The following is an 18214-nucleotide window of genomic DNA, read 5'->3' as shown; positions in this document are numbered from 1 at the left end:
TGGTTGGTTTGAGTTTAAGGAAGGATTTGAAATGAGTTGACATGAGATCCATATTTTAATTTAATTGACTTACGTTGTTTAATTGATATTATGTGACGAGGAGGGATTTGGAATCATACCTAAGTTTAGTGTAATTGAAATTCATTAGTTTCAACTCTACAAATTCCTCTAGGCTGTGCCTGGATTGAGGGATTTGATGAAAATTTTCTCAAATCCCTCTAGTTGTTTAGATTATTTAAGAAGTATTTGAATTTATGAATCATCAATTATCGCCGTATTTAAATATATTTCGATAATTGGTGAATTACAAACCCAAATATTTCTTAAACAATTCAAAATATTAGAACAATTTGGATGAATTTCAAAAAATCTTATGCAGTAAGCATCCAACTCCATTAATGTTTAAAGAAAAAGTATAAACAATTTTTTTCCTTCCTACCCCTCTCTCTCGAGCACCCAACTGCCAAGTACCAAATTCAAAATCTGATAGCGGGAAGACTCTAAAAATTCTCTCCTAACCACTAGGCCGACCCTAATAACTAAGAAAAAAATATATAATTTGACAATTTAAGAAGCATACATATTAGGAAATAATAATATATATATATATTTTTCATTTCTAAGCTGAATAGATGCTCTCATGGGGAAAAAATTATGACAAGTATTACGTAGAAAAGAAGCTAGATTTTAGAAAACTAAAAGTAAAGAAATATAGTCAATTTAAATAAAAGATCTGGCTAACAGGTCGTGAGTAGGTATTATACTATTATGTAGAAAAAGAGCTAGATTTTACGAATAAAAAATTTGATAATATACCGTAGTCTGAATAAAGAGTTTGGCTAAAGGGTGAGGAGATTTGTTAGGTGTTAAATTTTTTGTAGAGAGAAGTTAATTTGGAAAAATGTCTAAATACAAGGTTACAATAAATGTGTGTGTGGTAAGTTAGAATTTTTTTCTTTTACACAAATTATCCCATTTTTGTTCAAAATTATAGTCCAACTCTTTTAAATGCTTCCCAAAATAGATACTTTGATAATAGAGCTTTGAAGTAGCTACTTCAGATAGTGAAATCCACTTTGGGAAGGAATTTTTTTTCTTTATATATATATGTATACAAAAAAAAAAAAACCATATTGGATTTTCATTTTTCTAATAAGAAACCATATTATACAAATTAACAGAGAATACTACTAGAAAGCCAACTGGGGTCTGATAACATTTCATCAACTGATAAACCAAGTGCATAATAGAAGAAATTTCTTGTTCTGGTTACTGTTGAATTTTGTAATACCACAAGTGCAAATGCCCAATTAGAGAACAGAACACAGGAGTTCAGCAGATAAGATGTCGAAAATTTGGACAGGTTTTTATGGGCTTGTGGGCATGAGTTCGTAAGTTGAAAATGGTGCAAGTGATCTGAATACATGCTAATGAGAACACAGATCTTGAAAACTGTATGCAAATCAAGAACTGAATCAGTCAAGTCTGAAGCCTGCAGCCATATACTTCACTTGGACTTTAGGGTTCATGGATCAAGTAGGATATTATCGAACATAAAAACAAGGGAAGGAAGAAAAGGATCAACTAAAGATTTGATGATCAGAAAAACAAGAAGTTAGGCAGGCGGTCCAACAAATACACACAATAGAAAGTGATCAAATTACTGTAACAGCTCCAGATATCATAGGATGGTGTTCTTCAATGATGCTTGCCATAAAAATCACTAATAGATAATTGAGTTTTTAATTAACAGAAACGGCGCCTTGAAACAAGACTAAACATCCTAATGAGACCTGTAAGCTTAAATTGAATGTCTAAATAGAATTTTCTCACTTACAAAATCACATAAGAAATCCGAGTACAAATTGCAGAAGGATTGAGTTCTTCGCATCATATGTTGCTCTATTTTTGGTTATTCAAAGACAAGATGATTTTCTCTTGAAGGAAACATTCTGGAACAGCTTATTTTCCAGGTTTCCTGATTCTTCAGTTCTTTTAACCGTGATGGATTTTTTTTTTGGGCATCAATGTTTAAGGCTCTAATGCTGAGGCAAAACTGTCTGCAAATAGAAAGATAGGAGGCTTGGATTGAGGACGGGTAATACACTAAAAGTTTCCACTGCCATGATTATTGATCAAGGAACTTTTTTAATTATGCTTCCATCAGGGAACATTATTAAAGATTTTGGCACATCACCATCCAGAATTAGAAATGAAATCAGGGCTTTTCATGGTTCCAGCATTTGTGGACACAAGTTACGTTTTGCTGAATCTGCATAATCACTGAATTTCTAGTGGACAGTAAGTACAACAGAAGACTCCTGCCAAGAAGGAAAATTAATAGGACAGCTAAGAAGAATTTGCAAGATCTCATTCATGGCAGGCCTTTGAGAAGGTGAAGGGCTAGTGCACTTGAGTCCTAGTTTGAACACTGCTGTCATTGTTTCCAAGTAACATGGTTCCATGATTTCCTCATCCAAAGCAGTGATAATTGACTTTTCTTCTTCGTAATGCTGCCATGCCCATTGTACAAGGTTCATTTGTTCATCCACAATTACAGGCTGTCTTCCAGTTGTTAGCTCAAGAAGTACCACACCAAAACTATAGACATCGCTCTTCACATTTAATTTTGATGTGTAGGCGTACTCTGCAGCCAAGTGAGTGTGAAACTGTGAGCGTCTCAACAGAAAATGAGAACTAGATTCAATACTGATAAGTCGGCATGTAAAGAGAGGGCTAAATATTCCAACTCAATTGAGACTCGAGTAGAGAGTGCAGAAAAATATGGTTGAGGTTCACTCCTCTATTCTGAAGTGTCTTTTAAGGTGAAAACCATAAGGGAAAATGGTGCAACCCGCAACGATGAATTTCTTAATATGAAAAAAATCACCCTAGCTGCAACAAGAGGAAAGGAGAGATGTACCTGGGGCAATATAACCAAAAGTTCCAGCAACTGCAGATGCTGTCTCAGGCTCTCCTTCTTTCACCAGAACTTTTGCAAGTCCATAATCTGCTATTTTTGCATTCAACCCCGAATCCAAGAGAATATTGCTGGACTTTATATCGCGATGTACTATAGGTAGAGAGCAGTCATGGTGCATGTAGCAAAGCCCCTGAGCAGTTCCAATGGCTATGCGCAGCCTTGTTGGCCAGTCCAGAACATCTCCTGGGGTACTATCACAAGCTTCTGAAGTTGTGCTTCCTGCTTTCTTATGCAGCCACTTATCAAGGCTCTGATTCTCCATGTACTCATATATGAGGAGCTTAGCGGTTTTGCTAGAAATGCAACCCAAGAGCTTCACTATGTTGCAATGCCTAATCATCCCCAGTACTTGAACTTCTGCAAGAAATTCCCTCTCAAGCCTTTGGTCCGACTTCTTGTCATTCCATACCCTCTTCACCGCAACTTTTTCACCAATTGGATTGATAATAATCCGATATACCTTCCCACTACCCCCTCTTCCAATCAGATTATTTTCTGACAAGCTGGATAAGATGTCTGATTCTGTAAAATTCAACTTGTGAAACCAGATGGATTCCCACTCAGGAATATCATTAGTATGTACTTTCCTTCTGTGCTGACCATACTTCTTAGCTAAGAAATAGACAGATAATCCACTAGCAAGTATAAAACCAAAGATGGCAGCGAGAATGTAGAAGAACATATGCGCTTTTTTTTTAGTGCAAAGAGGAAGTTGAAGAATTTTGTTGTCAGTACACAGGTTCAAGTTCTCACTGAAACTCAAGGTATAATCTGCTTTCTCATACTCATCAGGGACAAGCCCAAAGAGTCGATTGTAACGCAAGTCAAGTACTTTAAGATTTGGATTGACAATACCTGATGGTAGCGATCCAGAGAATTTATTGAAACCTAGCAATAGAGTTTGAAGATTGTGCAGTTTGTTAAAACCTCCAGGTATAGATCCTGCCAATCTGTTATTTGAGAGGTCCAGAGTTTCAAGGTTTGTTAGATTGACAACAATAAACTGCGGAATTTCACCTATCAAATTTGTTGCGCTCATGGACAACGACTTCAACTTCTTTAGCCCAGCAAACTCCAGGGGAATTTCATCTGGAGCCAACCCCTCATTAACTGACAAACTCAACTCTTCCAGATTGGACAAATTTCCAATCTCCAGTACTGGAATAGTTCTTATGCTATTCCCGTCAATCGTCAATGATGTTAACTCTTGCAGCTGCCCAATGCCTTTAGGGATGCTGTAGAAGTTATTGTGTCCTAAGTCGAGGTACCGAAGTCCTGATAAACATTGAATATCATCAGGAATTGGCCCAAGAAAATTATTCCAAGAGAGATCAAGACGATTAAGTTTCTTGCAGCTGCAAAGAAAATCAGGGAAGTTGCCGGGAATGGAGTTGTCGGAAAGGTCAATGCCTTGGAGATTCGGAAGGTCACATATGATTCTGGGCAGCGTTGTAGATATATTTTTGCTGCCAAGAGAAATGTAAGTGACTGTGCCATTGCTGCAAGAAATCTCAAGCCAGTCACAGGGTGAGGAGGATGATGGCTTCCAAGATTCTAAACTTGGTGGATTACCAAAAATCTGCTTGATTTTGAGTAGAATTCTCTGTTCTTCAATTCTGGTTGCGGGTGAAATTGCAAGCAAAGGCATCAAAAGACTTGTGAAAGCGAGAAGCAGAAGGGAATGTTGCAATTTTGACATTATTGTGTAGACAAATTCTCGTAGCTCATTTAGTCGTCTAACAAACTTGAAAATTATGATGAAATTTATTTGGAAATGTATGCAATAAGTCAAGTCAGCTCAGCGTTTCAGTCCAGTCACTATGAAATAATCATGCCCGTCTTCTACTCTTCTTTCAGTTTCGGTAGGCTGAGTTGAGGACAGCATATAGATTGATTTTGGTCAGCCATCTCTGCATTAATTGAGGCGGCCCGCCTGTTTGGCATTGCATAACGTATAGATAAATAGGGGTGGGCACGGGTCGGGTACCCGCCCCGAACGGTAATTGGCTGACCCGACCCTAACATGTCAGGTCACTATTTTTTTGACCCTAATCCGCTCCGAGCTCCCTCGGGTACCCGATCCTCGGATACCCGAAAAATAGGGGCGGGTCATAGGGTACCCGCCCCTATTTTCAATCTATAAATTGCTTTAAACCAATTTATAAACCAATTCCACAATTCCAATAGTCATTCTCTGGTTATATACTAGCTCGTTTGGGTTTGATACGCATACATATCTGTAGTATGCTTTGCATTTTGCAATCACTGGATAGCTAGCAAAAGTAAACACAAACAAATTAAAGAAAAGATAATTGCATCATTAGGGAATGGTACTTCAACCCCTGACCACTCTGTATTATGGCACAGTAGTATTAAGTAGGAAGGCCAGAGTCACGGAGTACCCTATCAAAAACCAAAAGCAACTGCCTGAAGTGCGTAATCAAAATGATTAACAAAACAGATTGATTGTGCAAGGAGCATAGAGAAGCTGGAGAATTGCCAAACACATAACAGGGACCTAAACAGAGGTATTGTGTCGAAGCAATATTAACACAAGGAGTGGAAGTGCCAAGAATATAGAAAGCCATCAAAAGAGGTATTGTAACAACAATTTCACACCTCCTAGCATCGAGCAAGGAGTAGTGTACTGTAATCACTCCAACCAAAATTTTAATAAAGTCCAAACCTACACGTAATATACACCATCACCTGAAGAAGCTGGATAGCCATCAATTAAAGAAGGTCCAAACTTGCAGATGAAGAAGGTCGGCGTTTTACAGCTTCTGCTTGAGGCTTGAGAAATCGAAATCGAAACACTGTTGAATCGTCTGCTTGAGGGCTGAGGCTTGCAGGCTTGAGTTCAACTTGACAAAATTGAAGAGATGGACAAAGGAGGTCGAGAAGCAGAAGAAGAAAATGAAATGAGTGAAGACGGAAGAGTGTCGGCTGAAGCTGAGGCTAAACTCTGAATGGATGACCGATGGATTGATTTAGCTTAGGAACTTAGGGTTAATAACTTAAAATATTATACAATTATCCCTATATTTTTAATATTTATATATTATACCCCCGGGTCGGGTACCCGCGGGTTTTCACTTTCACGATCCGTATCCGTATCCGAATATTTAGGGTACCCGACCCTATCTGATCCGCTGATTGAAATCGGATCGGGTATCCGATTTTTCGGTGCGGATCGGATCGGATCTCTCGGGTTTTCGGATTTTCGGATTTTTTTGCCCACCCCTATAGATAAAGGAGGACCATTGGCCATGTGCATATAATAATTATAAATATATTATGTAATTATACTAATATTATAATAAAATATATAATTATAATTATAAAATATATAATTATAATTATATATATGTATATAATTATATATTAATTTTTTTAATGGGTGGCAGACGGGACTTATTTCTAAATTGGAATCAGACTTGGGTTTTGTCTAAAACCCAGTTACTAGAGAATTGAGGAATTCTACCCCGTTTGAATTGCATTTTCCATCATTTTTTATGAAAAAATTACTGTAGCGATTTGATGCATGTGAGGGGAAAAAGTAATAGGAAAATGTGATAACGGAAAACGACGCAATTTTCTGGCAAAAAATGGCAATCCAAACAGGGTAGATTCCAAAATCCCAATTCTGATAATAGTAATCCAAACAATAATTATGAGATTTCTGTTCAAAGCTTACGTAGATCAATAGGTTTTCTCCCACGGACAGTAGAGGTGTCAAAATGGGTGATTTGGGCGGGTTTGGGTTTGATAAAATGAGTAATGGGTATAAGTGAGTCAATTTATTTATACTCATTTAATTAGATGGATATAAATGGATAAGTCAAAAAATGAATTGGATAACCTAATTACTCGTTTATAACCCATTTATTTTAATTTTTTGTAAACTCATTTAAATTCATTTTTGCAAACTAAGTTATCATCAGTTTTAAATATTTACTTATTTCATTAGTTTTGAATATTTACTTATAATGTTCAACAAGCCTAATTACCAATTTTTTTTCATCCGTACTATATGTCGCAAAATTATATACTATTTAATAATTAAATAATAGTAATATAAAAATTTGAACTAAGTACTGTAAAAGTTAACATAAAAACTTAATCCAAAAATTTTGAACCCCTAATATTTTTTTCATATGTAAATTTAAATTTTCATTTTGGACAGGTAGGAAAAGAGACTAAAACTTTTCATAAATTGGTAATGTTAAAGAACGAGTAAGTTAACAAACTAAGAGAAAAATAAAATGATAAGATAAAACTAACAAATAATAATAATAATAATAATAAAACAAAAGTAGTTAATATCATGATAAAACGAAAAATCTGCAAAAAAAAATGGGTGGAGAAGAGAGAAGACTTGGGAGAAGATAATTCTAAATGAATTAATTGGATTTGACGAGTTACACAATAATACCCATTTATTAGATAACCCATTTGTACTCATATGCAAAAACTTAAAATATCCATACCCATCCATTCATTCATGAACTGGTACGAGTAAATCTAGTTAAATGGGTTGGTTTGCCACCTATACCCCTGCAGTACTTGTACTTAAAGACTAATACAATGCTACTATGTATTCAAGACTAATGGTATGGACCTCATATGGTGTTTAAACCGTACGTTGGACAAATTATGCAACATGCAGTAGGTCTGAACTCTGAACGAACGGACTCTAAGCAATTAGCCCTTGGATTGAAGTGATCCGAGTACACATTTGCCCGACATGTGCACATTTGCTTGTAATTCAGTATACTTCTTACTTAAATTCATATGCAGAGTCTAAGATGGAGAGAGTGTTTGAAAATCTTTCCTCTTTTCAATTTCAACGCCAGCAAAGAGCTTAACAGCCATCAGATTGTAAGCTTGAGCTTACTTGAACAATATTGCATACAGCAAAGAGCTACAGTTTTATGATTGCAGACCAAGGTGTTTATGATTACTAGTCTTCGACCTTAAAAGGCTTGAAAGCATTGAGATCCTTGCTCAGTCCTTGAACTGAGCCACAGGCTGCAGCCACAGCGACAAGCAAGCAGATAAAATTTATGAGTTGCAGAGCAATCCACCTTGAGGACCATCTTCCAACTTTCTTCTGTGCAATGTACATTTGTATAGGGAAATACACTGTCAATGGCCAATATCCAAGTGCTCCAAGAAGTGCAAGTATGTCATTGAAGAATGGCATTGCCATTGCAAGAACTGTTGCCAGTACCACAAATAATGTTCTCCAGATGAGTCTGAGAAAGCTGGTGCTAAATCTGTATTTTGCGGAACCGCCTATGCTTATCAAGTACTCTTCTGTGACAAACTTTGAATTAGGCCACATCCAGAGAGCCCATGATTCAAACGCACCGAACAATGGTTGTGAAAACACCTGTAAAATCAAATTTAAGACGAACCTCTCAGTCTTAAACATGAATCTTTTTCATTTAACTTAGTGGATACAAATTTTTTAAGGAGATTTTTGGACCTGATATGCCCCGACTAGGTGCACCACAATGCAAATGTTGGCCATGTCAACCAGCCAAAATGGCTCGTAAAATCCGAAACCTGTTAGCAGGTTTCCTGGAGCATTGTTCCCAAATGCAGCGTAACCAAAGCAGCCACACATCATATAGAATGTTGTTGTGGTGAACACTCCCATAATATTTGCCTTTTTCATCACTTTGTTTTCTGATGGCTGTGATCTTAGTGTATCCTAGGGAGACAGAGAAAGTGATTGATAAGCATGAGTTGTGCTCATACTTTGACAAATCAGCATTTCATATTGCTGCCATATTCACTCATAAGGGACATCCAATAACCAAACATCAGGATCTAATTTAGGGCACTTAGATGCTGTCATCTGGCCTTTGGCCTGATGAGGCAATCATCTAGCAAAACCAAAAACACGCAGTAATGACTTAGACCACAAAAGCACAAGAGACCTTGATCACAAAACTGGTCTTAAATCTTTTTGTTTTTGTAATTGGCCATCACCAAGAATCAAGATGCATAGGCCATTCAGTTACCTGAATTTCAATCAGGATTTGAGAATAAGTGTAGGCAAATGCAATATCTCCAAATGCTCTGAACATTCTCCAGGTCTTTTCAGCTGCTGATAAATTAATACCAACCTCTACTCCTGTCAACGTAGTCCTCTCTCCTTTTCCTGCGAACAGAAATAACCACATGAATTTTTCAAGAATTAGAAAAAACTACGAAGTGATTAGAATCATGCACAAGTTCTCATATATTCGTGTCAATACAAACTCCTGCTTTACGAGTTCTTTGTGCCAGGATAGTAGATGACATGATACATGTCCAGAGGAGCAGCTCATGTCTTGAACTTGAGCGCCCTTTTTTTGAAATCCCAATGTTCTTGTACATAGAATCTTAAGGAGTACTGCAGATTTTTGTTTCACATCTCACAGAGTTAAGAAAACTTGTTCGAGCTATTTAGTCATTTTACCTGAAATGACTTTCGCAAAGGCAAGCCCCATTCCAATAGAAGAATAACTGAAAGACATAATTGCCGCAACGATAGAAAGCATTGACAACTTGTGGAAGTTCGGAATCTGGGATAGGAAAATTTCAAGGATTCCCAATCCAATCATGTAGGGGTTATTTGAAACACTGCATGAAGCTTCATGGCCTCTTTTATGAAAGCAATCTGATTTTTGTATTGCCCTGTAATGCACCATCGATACAATTAAATTTACTATTCAGTGACATTCTTTAATATGAAATGAAGATACATCTTCAGGTAATCAAGTTATAAGCATTTCAGAGGGAACTATTCAAGGGCTGAGCAAGATAAAATCCAGTAGGCTACAATAAAGGTAACGAGCAAATTTTTCAGTTAGTCAAGAAGGCCATGCTGTTTTATTTCTACGAATTTGGAGGTGGGGGAGTGGCTGCCGTTCAGTTTAACTTCTTTTTGGCCCCTATTTTTGTGCAAGTGTTTGTGTGCGCATCTGTATGTGCTTTTATCAGATTTTGCCTGCGGAAATTATGTAGCTTCTCTAAAATCTTTGGAACAAGCATACTTACGCCATGCTTATTGATGCCGTAATGGTATAGCCTATTATCGTCCCATAGAGATTGGCATATTGCACCATTCCGCAAGCAATATACATTTTTCCACCTGTTAAAGAAGCAAATAATAACATGTAAAAGCTTTTACGTGCTTTATCATGCTAAGTCCTTTGTTATGTTGATCAGAAATCTTTCATCGGACAGAAATCTACTAGAGACGTCTAAACTTTTGAATGAATACCTAAGTTGTTCTTGACAGCTTCCATGTAAGTGTAGTTTCTCTTTCCAGTCTCAGGGGACCGGTAACAATCTGCTAAAAGACTGGAAGTATACAGAGTAATCCCAGAAAAGACTACGAGAGTGGTGACTCCCACGATCCAACCAAGCTGTGCCACACCCCAGGCAAGTGATAGGACTCCAGAGCCTATAATGGCTGTAATAATGTGTGCACTTGCAGTCCAGACAGTTCCTGGATATATAAAATGGGGAACAGAGATGAGGAAACCTTTTCTTTTCCCAAAAATGAAACTCAAATGGTGTTTCAGTTTTGATCAGAAAGTGGTATTGGGATCAGTATTCAGGTTAGACAAAGACGCCAAGAAAAGACCGAACTCATTATCACTGCAGGTTGTTATCATCTGAAAATTTTCCCCTGATCTTTATTTTACTGTATATGTGTGAAAATCAATCCTCTGATAAGCTGTCTGATGAGTTGGTAACACAACTCGCTATAGAAGTCAGCAAGCAAAAGTTCAAGAGTCAATTACTACCTTTGCCAACAATGAGCGCACATGTTAAGCCTACTTACAAGAGCTTAACCTTTTAAATGAGATAGACACCAATGAGAAAATTACTACACAAAACAAAGTCTGTAAGCAGACAATAAGCAAATTGTCAATGCGTGACTCCACTCTCTCCAATGACATAGTGACACAAAGATGCATGCAAAGCCTTTGAAGTTGGGTTGAAAAGACAATGAATGGGGAGCATCCCTCCAAAACAGGCAGAACACGGCAGAAGTTTATAATTACCATAAACATGAGTTACCGTCTTTCTGATTCTTTTCCAAGCATAACTATGTAGAAAAAGAGAAAAATTACCTCAAGTAAAAGTAAACAAATTACTGAAGCACTAAAACTGAGGTGGGCAGAATACATGATGCACTATGACTAATGAAGGGCAGCATCACACTGTAACTCCTTTCATGCATTCTCAAAACTTTGAAAAGAATGAGAGCAAGATTGGTTTCTGATAATGATATGTATACCTGTTCTTTTGGGTTTGCCATCATCATCTAGCAGCAAATTTGTGCCTTTCTGGACCTCCAGGCCATATTCACACGCCTCAAGGTGGAATTGCATTTTGTCAGCACTCACCATTGTCTAGTTCCCTCCTGATTTTCTCAAGTTACGCAGGCAAACTAGAACTAGTACAGCTAGTGGTACAAATTATTCACTATTGTCTTCTTGAATAATTAGTAAAAGTACATTTCAGCGGAATCTTTTTGAGGCAACTTAGCTAGAGAAGAGATGACAGTCTGAGCCTCAGACACTTGCCCATATATATAGGCTGCGTGGTCTTGATATTTATTCTCTTTCTTGTACACCCTTTCTTCAAATAAGTGTCTGGGCTGTTAATAACAAAATATTGAAGTCTCGTGTTTCATAAAGTGGTGCAACTTGACTGGAACTGCAGATGAGTCCTGTATAGATAGGGGCATGCAAGTTGGAAAACTCAACTTGCATAGCAAAACCCAATCATAATTTTAGGTGTAAATTTAGGTAACTTTATCTGTCCATTGCCAAGCATTACAAAACCATTTAGGTAACCTTATCTCTTAATGCATGGCCTTTCCCACGCATGAGACTGTCTACAGTACATAAAGCCGTTATCAGTTTACCCTCTAATGTTATTGTTTTCCTTTAATGGTGCGAAAATGTTAGTCATGTCAAGTTAAAATCCCCATCTTGTGGCTCTAAAAGTTTATGTAAGCTACTGCTTTACATTGGTACAGAAATGTATTCATCTGCGAACTGTCCTTTGGCTTCATGGTTGGTCTCGTAGAATAGTTCTGCAACGCTCCACATTCTCTTGGGGACAATTCAAACAAGTCTAATGTTCTGTAGTGTACCGTTAATATACTCCTCGACAAAAACTCAACCATCAGCTAGGGACGGTTGAGACTTGAGCACTGTGCGGCTGCTATTTTTACATAGTTGTACGATTGTTGTACTTCTTACATAATTTAGTGTAACATCATATAGATTCGTTTCATTATACACGATTTGATATATGAATACAACTTGGTTTTGGTTTGTAACCATACACCCCAACTTTGGAAAAAGTACAACAACTAGGAAACTATACAGAAAGTATTACTCCATTCCAATGTGTATGATTGAGTCTTGGAGTCGTTTGTAGCATTTGTAGCCTAAGAAACCTGTTCGTGTATGCTGTGGAGTTCGACTTTTACATTGCCAATAGCCATTTCTTTGTCACGACACATTTAATCTCGCGTCCCCTCTTATGAAAAGGAAACCCTTTTTTTTTGTCGAAACGATAGGAATTAAAGTGAGCTTGAGACGGGAAAAAAATGGATGCTGCGATCCAACTGTTATAGAGCACATCCAGAAATCGCAGTGAACAGAGTCATCCAGTGGCCTCAGTATTGCCAACCAACCCATCTCATCACATCACCTGCATTAGTGGAATTAATAATATAAAATCTGAAGAATCCATTTCCACATTCTTTCATGGGATAATTATAATCATTCACCACTATCTCCTCACCTTTTCAGTACAAATAAATCCAACTTTTTGCAATTTAATACTAAACAAACTCACTGCCGCCCACCACTTGTAGGGTAGTGTGCGGTCCAGAAGAATTAAAAGATAAGCACAAAAGCAGAGAAATGATAAAAGAAACTGAAAGAGAAGTTGAAAAGAACTATGCAGTCTTGGTGCATTTTTTGCACTCTCAATGAGAATAAAGCGTCCATTGTACTTCATTCGATCAGTCAAATACGAGGTCATTACAGAACCCATTCCTTTTTGAACAACCTTCGAACAAAAAGCTATGACCACGATCTCATGCACCGACACGGAGCATAAACTCTTGCCTGTCTTGATTGGACTTTCATTCAGGCAACATGGTTTGTTCAATACGAACTGGCATCAGTCTTTGGAAGATGGTGGAAAGATTCGAGTTAAATGGACAAGAATACTGATGAAAACCTGTTCTTTCCTCCCAGCTACATGGTTCGATGCAGCAGATTCACCTCGTTTATGAAACTAGGTGGAAGATAAGAGTTCGCCATGTGGCTCGTAGAAGCAGCACAAACTGACCTCGTTGCTAGTTAGATCAATGGTGTTAAGCATATGGACTGATTACTCGATCCATGAACAAGTCTACTCAATCAATCGTGTAATTATACAGTACTGACAAGGGTCATCGTACGAGGATTTTTGAGCTCCTGGTAATCGTATGAGAAAAACGGGGAACAAGAAAAATTAAGATGGTGAGTGACTTTATCCAAGTTTTGAAAGACAACGGCTTAGAGTTTCATGAACATTTGTTATCATTTGGGAAGAGAGATAATAATGACAACATTCCAATTCTTGGATGGTAGACAACATGCTTTGGGATTATTTGGACAATTTCAAAACTTCATAGGTTATCATTATATTAATACAGTCATCAAAAATACACAAAGCTTCCATTCACCAAAATTAAACGGCAACCTGTACTGCATTTTAGCTACTTCTAATCGAAAATCCGCACACGTAAATCAACAACAGTAGTTATTAGAATCTGTCTTCCCATCCTGTAAACTTCAAGGGCGCATGGATCAACTGATACCTTTTCTTTGCCAAGCCTACACAAGCAACCCACGAAGAACTCAAACACTTGGGAATCCAAAATTAGTCCACCCAAAAGTTATATTACCCGGAACCAGCATGAAAACTATTGATAAGGAGAAGCTTACCCACAAAATTAGGAACAGATTTTGATCATGACATTCACTCATCAAAGAAAAGACTATGGACAAGGCAAATATCTCAAACTGGCCTCTACCTTTTAGCAAAGTACTACAGTCCAGGTAGCATTCTTATGAGACGTATGCATAGACAGTTCAAACAATGTTTGTGTTCCAGAGAGAGAACAGCGTAAGAATCAAGTGCTCAGATACAGAGGATTCCCGTGCAAGTCAGTGTCACAAACAGAGAAAGAACAGAGGTTGTGGGTTATTTTCTAAAAATATCAAGCTCATGCAGTCAAAGTAAAAATCATGTATGGAAACCACACCATCCAAGACTTCCATAAATTCTGGGCATTCAACTAATGCTTGATCCAATTATGATATCATAAACCATCAACATTTGTTGCTGGAAGAGAAGAGAGAAATCCATTAGATGGTATTGAGGAAGGAATTAACAATGCCCATGTAATGATGCACATTTTATTAGATGGTAATCATGTATTAAATGAACCACACCATGTATATTATCATTGCTCACATAGTATATAGGTCACTTTATCCCTCTCTTTGTTACGTGGTTTTCTTTTACTTCCTTTTTGGGACCATGGAGAGAGAAGGGGCACACAAATAGCTCACTTTTGATACCTGGCTTTCTCTGTGTACCACAAAGTGCCTTGGCTTTCTTTATGGCTTTCTTAGGCATTTCTCAAACCTAGGAGTTCTCAAACTTTACACCACAAAATATGTATAAAGCACTTTATCATTTACTGATAGCTAGTATTAGCAATGTGCTAACCAAAAAATAGAAGCCATTAACTCCATTGAGATCTAGCATTTTCTACAATCAGACACCAAAATCATTGAAATTGCGTCATTAATACAAGGACATGATTCACTACCTTTAGAGGTAAAACTCACTTAATTTCTATCATTTAATACATGATTATGGATACTAAAAGCGAGACAGATTCAACTTGATTGAATAAAATGCCACTTACCAACCTTATTTGAACTCAAATGTTGGTGGGCTTGGAGCATCAAAACTCTCCAGGACCTGAGTTTTGCTTCCACTGCTCGTTCCTGCCTCCTCCTCCTTTCCACCACCAAAAAATCCCCCAAACCACGATGATCCGGAGGAAGAGGAGGATGAGGCAGATGAAGAGGACGCAGAAGAACCAGTTCTTAGGCCCTCAACATTTACAGGTGCTTGACCAGGCAGTTGACCCATTGGATATCCAGGTGCACCTGCCATGTGCGGTACTTGCATTTCCATCTGTTGCATCTGTTGAGCATTCATGAGTTTATTTACCATAATTCCAGCTCCCTCAATTAAAGCAAGCAATACCCCACCAAACATTGCAGATCTTGAAGCAGCACCAAGCCCTTGACGCATCTGAAGAAGGCCACCGGTTGCTGCACCAGCAAAAATTGAGTTCCATGGATCCTCTTTCTGGCGAAGATAAACCATTGTGCAATCGAATGTGGAAAATAGTCCACCCCAGACAGCAAAACTACCCCCAACACGAGGTGCATTCATACGTATTGCTTGAGTACCCCCAATTAGGCGCTCACCTTTTGGAGAATTATAGATTCCTTTCAAGAAGTGGTAAGCAGAACCTCCAACAGCACCCATACCAAATGCTCCACCAACATCATCAAGTATACGATCAGGGCAAGGTTCTCGGGAGTGCTCTGGAGATCCCATGTCTCTAATAAACCAAGAAGCAGAAATGCAGGAAGGAGAGTACTAAAGCAAGATTTGACTAGTAGAAAAAGTAGAGCACCTAACTTGATACAATTAAGTCCTCCACAATTGGTTTAGAGATCAACCCACGTCCCCTGCATGTAAGAATAGGAAGTATCCCAATAACTTAGTGATTGTGGTACTTGCAGAATCCCAAACATTTATTTGGATATAGAATAATTATAGCTACTTAAATCCACTTAGACAACTGTCCTGAAAGATCGCGATATAACTGAATATCAAGTTCTCGAACAAATCAAATGCTATGTATCATTGAACTCAGAGTAAACCATTTTGATTTTGCAGTTGAAACTCTACCAAACAGTTGGTCAGAGTCCTTAAAAGGACCACCACTGCATATAGGGTTTTAACAAAAAGATTCACGTTTGGCATCATTCAAAACCTACTTTTCACTATTCTTTCAGTCCACCATCTGAAAGTTTCAGACTTTCACTTATAATCACCTGTAAACTCTTAAATGTTCATTTTCTAGTACTTTCTTTGTTATACATTCCCCGAATATTTTATTCTTAATGAAGTAGTCTGCAATCTCAGTAATTTCAGCATCAAGAAAAATATTTTCTAAGACAGACTTAGAACAGATAGAATCAAATAAACCAAATGTACAAGGTCATGAACGGTGAGCTTGCTATTTCCACTCTCAAGCCCTCCCCCTTCCCCTTTCCCCTTGTGAGGGTTAGAGTCTTCGGTTGAAAAAAAAAAAAAAAAGGACTGACGAGTCATGGCTGATTCAAGTTGTCAGCTGAATACCCTCACTCATTTTCTTGTGGAAGTAACTTCTTCAATCTTCAGCCCTCCCAAAAAAAAAAAATCCATGACCTTATCTCAGTCCTAGTATATGCTCGTTGCACACGTCTTTCAAGTTCACCTGTGATCACCTATGTCCTTGATATGCCCTTTTTCTCATCGCATAGATTCTAAAGCACAAATACTCCAATAGTAATGCACCAGCTAACAACTACACATGAACAAGTTGCTACACTAGCTATGTGGTCCTAAGAGAGGATAAACACAAACGAATTTTGCATCCCAAATTGCATTTCAACATGGTAGAGTCTATATGTACTGCTACTACCTCTGAATAACAACCCAGACTAAATCAAAGATTCAAACTTTCATATTTTACAAAGTCAACAAATTCTACCCGCCACCCAATAACAACCCAGTGCCACGAGAGAAAAATCTAAATCTTTCATTTCAGTAAGTCAAGTTCAGAAATGTCACATTTCCTTAAATGGGGATTTGGAAAAAATAACTATGACTCAGGTGCGCTTATTCCTTTTCCTACCCAATGAAAATACAAGCAAAAATTCTGTAAATTAAAAGACTCTGTAGAATAACTACCATACTATACCCAAAATAAAATATAAATGACAAAAAAAAAATCAAAACTTGGACTTTGCACTCCGCACCAAAATTTTCAGATTCTCGAACAAAAATTTGTGCATCTTTTTGCATATGTATTAATACCCCCGGCCGAGAAGAAGCCAGAAACCACAAATTCTCCCTACTTAATGTCAATTTAATGCAAACCCGAAACAAAACGGAAATAATAAGCACGACCCATTAATCTAAGAGTAGATTTCCTCACCTGGAATTAAATTTGTGAAGAAAATTCTAAAAAAAAAAATGTGTTTGTGTCGGGAGAGATAAAATGGAAATTAATAAGAAAAAGGACCATAAATTTCAGAAATGAGAAATCAAATGCATCAAGAACATCAATACTAATATTATGCCAATGAAAGAAGAAAAGGATTTTCTTTTTGACGTACCGTTGAGGTTAACATCAAGGCAGCTTGCAATGGAGAAATCTTGGGTCGAGGGGAGTGGTTCGTGGAAAAAGGAAACAACGGAGAGGCTGAGACCTAAGAGGCTAAGACTCTAAGAGAGGCTTGATGGCGGTGGAAGACCGGAGTTTTAGTAAAAGTCAATAAAAGGGTTGGATTTTGGAAATGGGCTTCTTGGGCTACAATACATCCGTTTGTCCAATAATATAAACCTTCACCTTTAAATTTGGAACCTTGCAATTCTTGGGCTACAAAGTAGCCGTTAACCCCACTTTTTTCTTTTTTCTGACAGAGCGGGTGTTCGGATCAATCCTTACGGGGCCCGACTAATCTCACTCTGATCCGAGTGGAGAGGCCTCATTCCCGAACCTGTTAACAGCGGGACTCGAAATCTGGTTGCCAAGAAGGTCGCTATACCCTAAAGAGGAGAGGGGGAGCGGACCGCTCGACCTACCTCGTGGGGGCAAGTAGCCGTTAACCTGACAATACAAATCTCTCATCTAATAATTATTCGGGCACTGTTACTAGCAAGTAAATATGCATAGAGGGATCGGTCTTTACTCAGCCACGCAAGTTTCCTGACCATTAGTGAAAAGTTCCTTTTAGCCAATAGCACGAAGATGCATAAACTTTTGGGTATAAATCACAGGTTTTCATCCGT

General features: G+C 37.8%; 3 protein-coding genes across 4 annotated transcripts; all 3 read right to left on the bottom strand.

The window, feature by feature from the left end:
* Window positions 1-2206: 2206 nt before the first annotated feature.
* LOC113707021 (receptor protein-tyrosine kinase CEPR1-like) lies at window positions 2207-6001 on the bottom strand. The gene is made up of 2 exons (XM_027229177.2): window positions 2924-6001; window positions 2207-2647 (listed from the first exon to the last, which is right to left on the bottom strand). Exons 1-2 carry the CDS (start codon window positions 4680-4682, stop codon window positions 2292-2294), a joined length of 2115 nt encoding a protein of 704 aa, XP_027084978.1. The 5' UTR covers window positions 4683-6001; the 3' UTR covers window positions 2207-2291.
* A 1800-nt stretch (window positions 6002-7801) lies between these two features.
* On the bottom strand, window positions 7802-11575 carry LOC113707022 (amino acid permease 8). Its single transcript, XM_027229179.2, has 7 exons — window positions 11289-11575; window positions 10263-10490; window positions 10037-10130; window positions 9456-9673; window positions 9016-9155; window positions 8475-8702; window positions 7802-8378 (listed from the first exon to the last, which is right to left on the bottom strand). The coding sequence occupies exons 1-7, from the start codon at window positions 11398-11400 to the stop codon at window positions 7947-7949; spliced, it is 1452 nt and encodes a 483-aa protein (XP_027084980.1). The 5' UTR covers window positions 11401-11575; the 3' UTR covers window positions 7802-7946.
* A 2069-nt stretch (window positions 11576-13644) lies between these two features.
* On the bottom strand, window positions 13645-17674 carry LOC113706904 (mitochondrial import inner membrane translocase subunit TIM17-2-like). 2 transcript variants are annotated; one of them, XM_027228956.2, is made up of 3 exons: window positions 17539-17674; window positions 15000-15840; window positions 13645-13896 (listed from the first exon to the last, which is right to left on the bottom strand). In XM_027228956.2, the coding sequence occupies exon 2, from the start codon at window positions 15704-15706 to the stop codon at window positions 15005-15007; it is 702 nt and encodes a 233-aa protein (XP_027084757.1). In that variant the 5' UTR covers window positions 15707-15840; window positions 17539-17674; the 3' UTR covers window positions 13645-13896; window positions 15000-15004. The 2 variants fall into 2 exon arrangements, with proteins under 2 accessions (XP_027084757.1, XP_027084758.1); XM_027228957.2 differs by having other exon boundaries at window positions 15004-15840.
* Window positions 17675-18214: the final 540 nt, after the last annotated feature.

Source organism: Coffea arabica, chromosome 8c (assembly GCF_036785885.1).
Source record: "Coffea arabica cultivar ET-39 chromosome 8c, Coffea Arabica ET-39 HiFi, whole genome shotgun sequence".
Taxonomy (NCBI): domain Eukaryota; kingdom Viridiplantae; phylum Streptophyta; class Magnoliopsida; order Gentianales; family Rubiaceae; genus Coffea; species Coffea arabica.
This window is presented reverse-complemented; position numbering and strand designations above follow the sequence as displayed.

Coding starts and splice junctions, on each gene's coding strand:
- LOC113707021 (XM_027229177.2), bottom strand. CDS start 4,682: ATGTCAAAATTGCAACATTCCCTTCTGCTTCTCGCTTTCACAAGTCTT. Junction 2,648..2,923: donor TTTTGGTTATATTGCCCCAG/GTACATCTCTCC, acceptor ACTTGGCTGCAG/AGTACGCCTACACATCAAAA.
- LOC113707022 (XM_027229179.2), bottom strand. CDS start 11,400: ATGGTGAGTGCTGACAAAATGCAATTCCACCTTGAGGCGTGTGAATAT. Junction 9,156..9,455: donor CTTTGCGAAAGTCATTTCAG/GTAAAATGACTA, acceptor TTCTGTTCGCAG/GAAAAGGAGAGAGGACTACG. Junction 8,703..9,015: donor AAATCCTGATTGAAATTCAG/GTAACTGAATGG, acceptor CTGTCTCCCTAG/GATACACTAAGATCACAGCC.
- LOC113706904 (XM_027228956.2), bottom strand. CDS start 15,706: ATGGGATCTCCAGAGCACTCCCGAGAACCTTGCCCTGATCGTATACTT.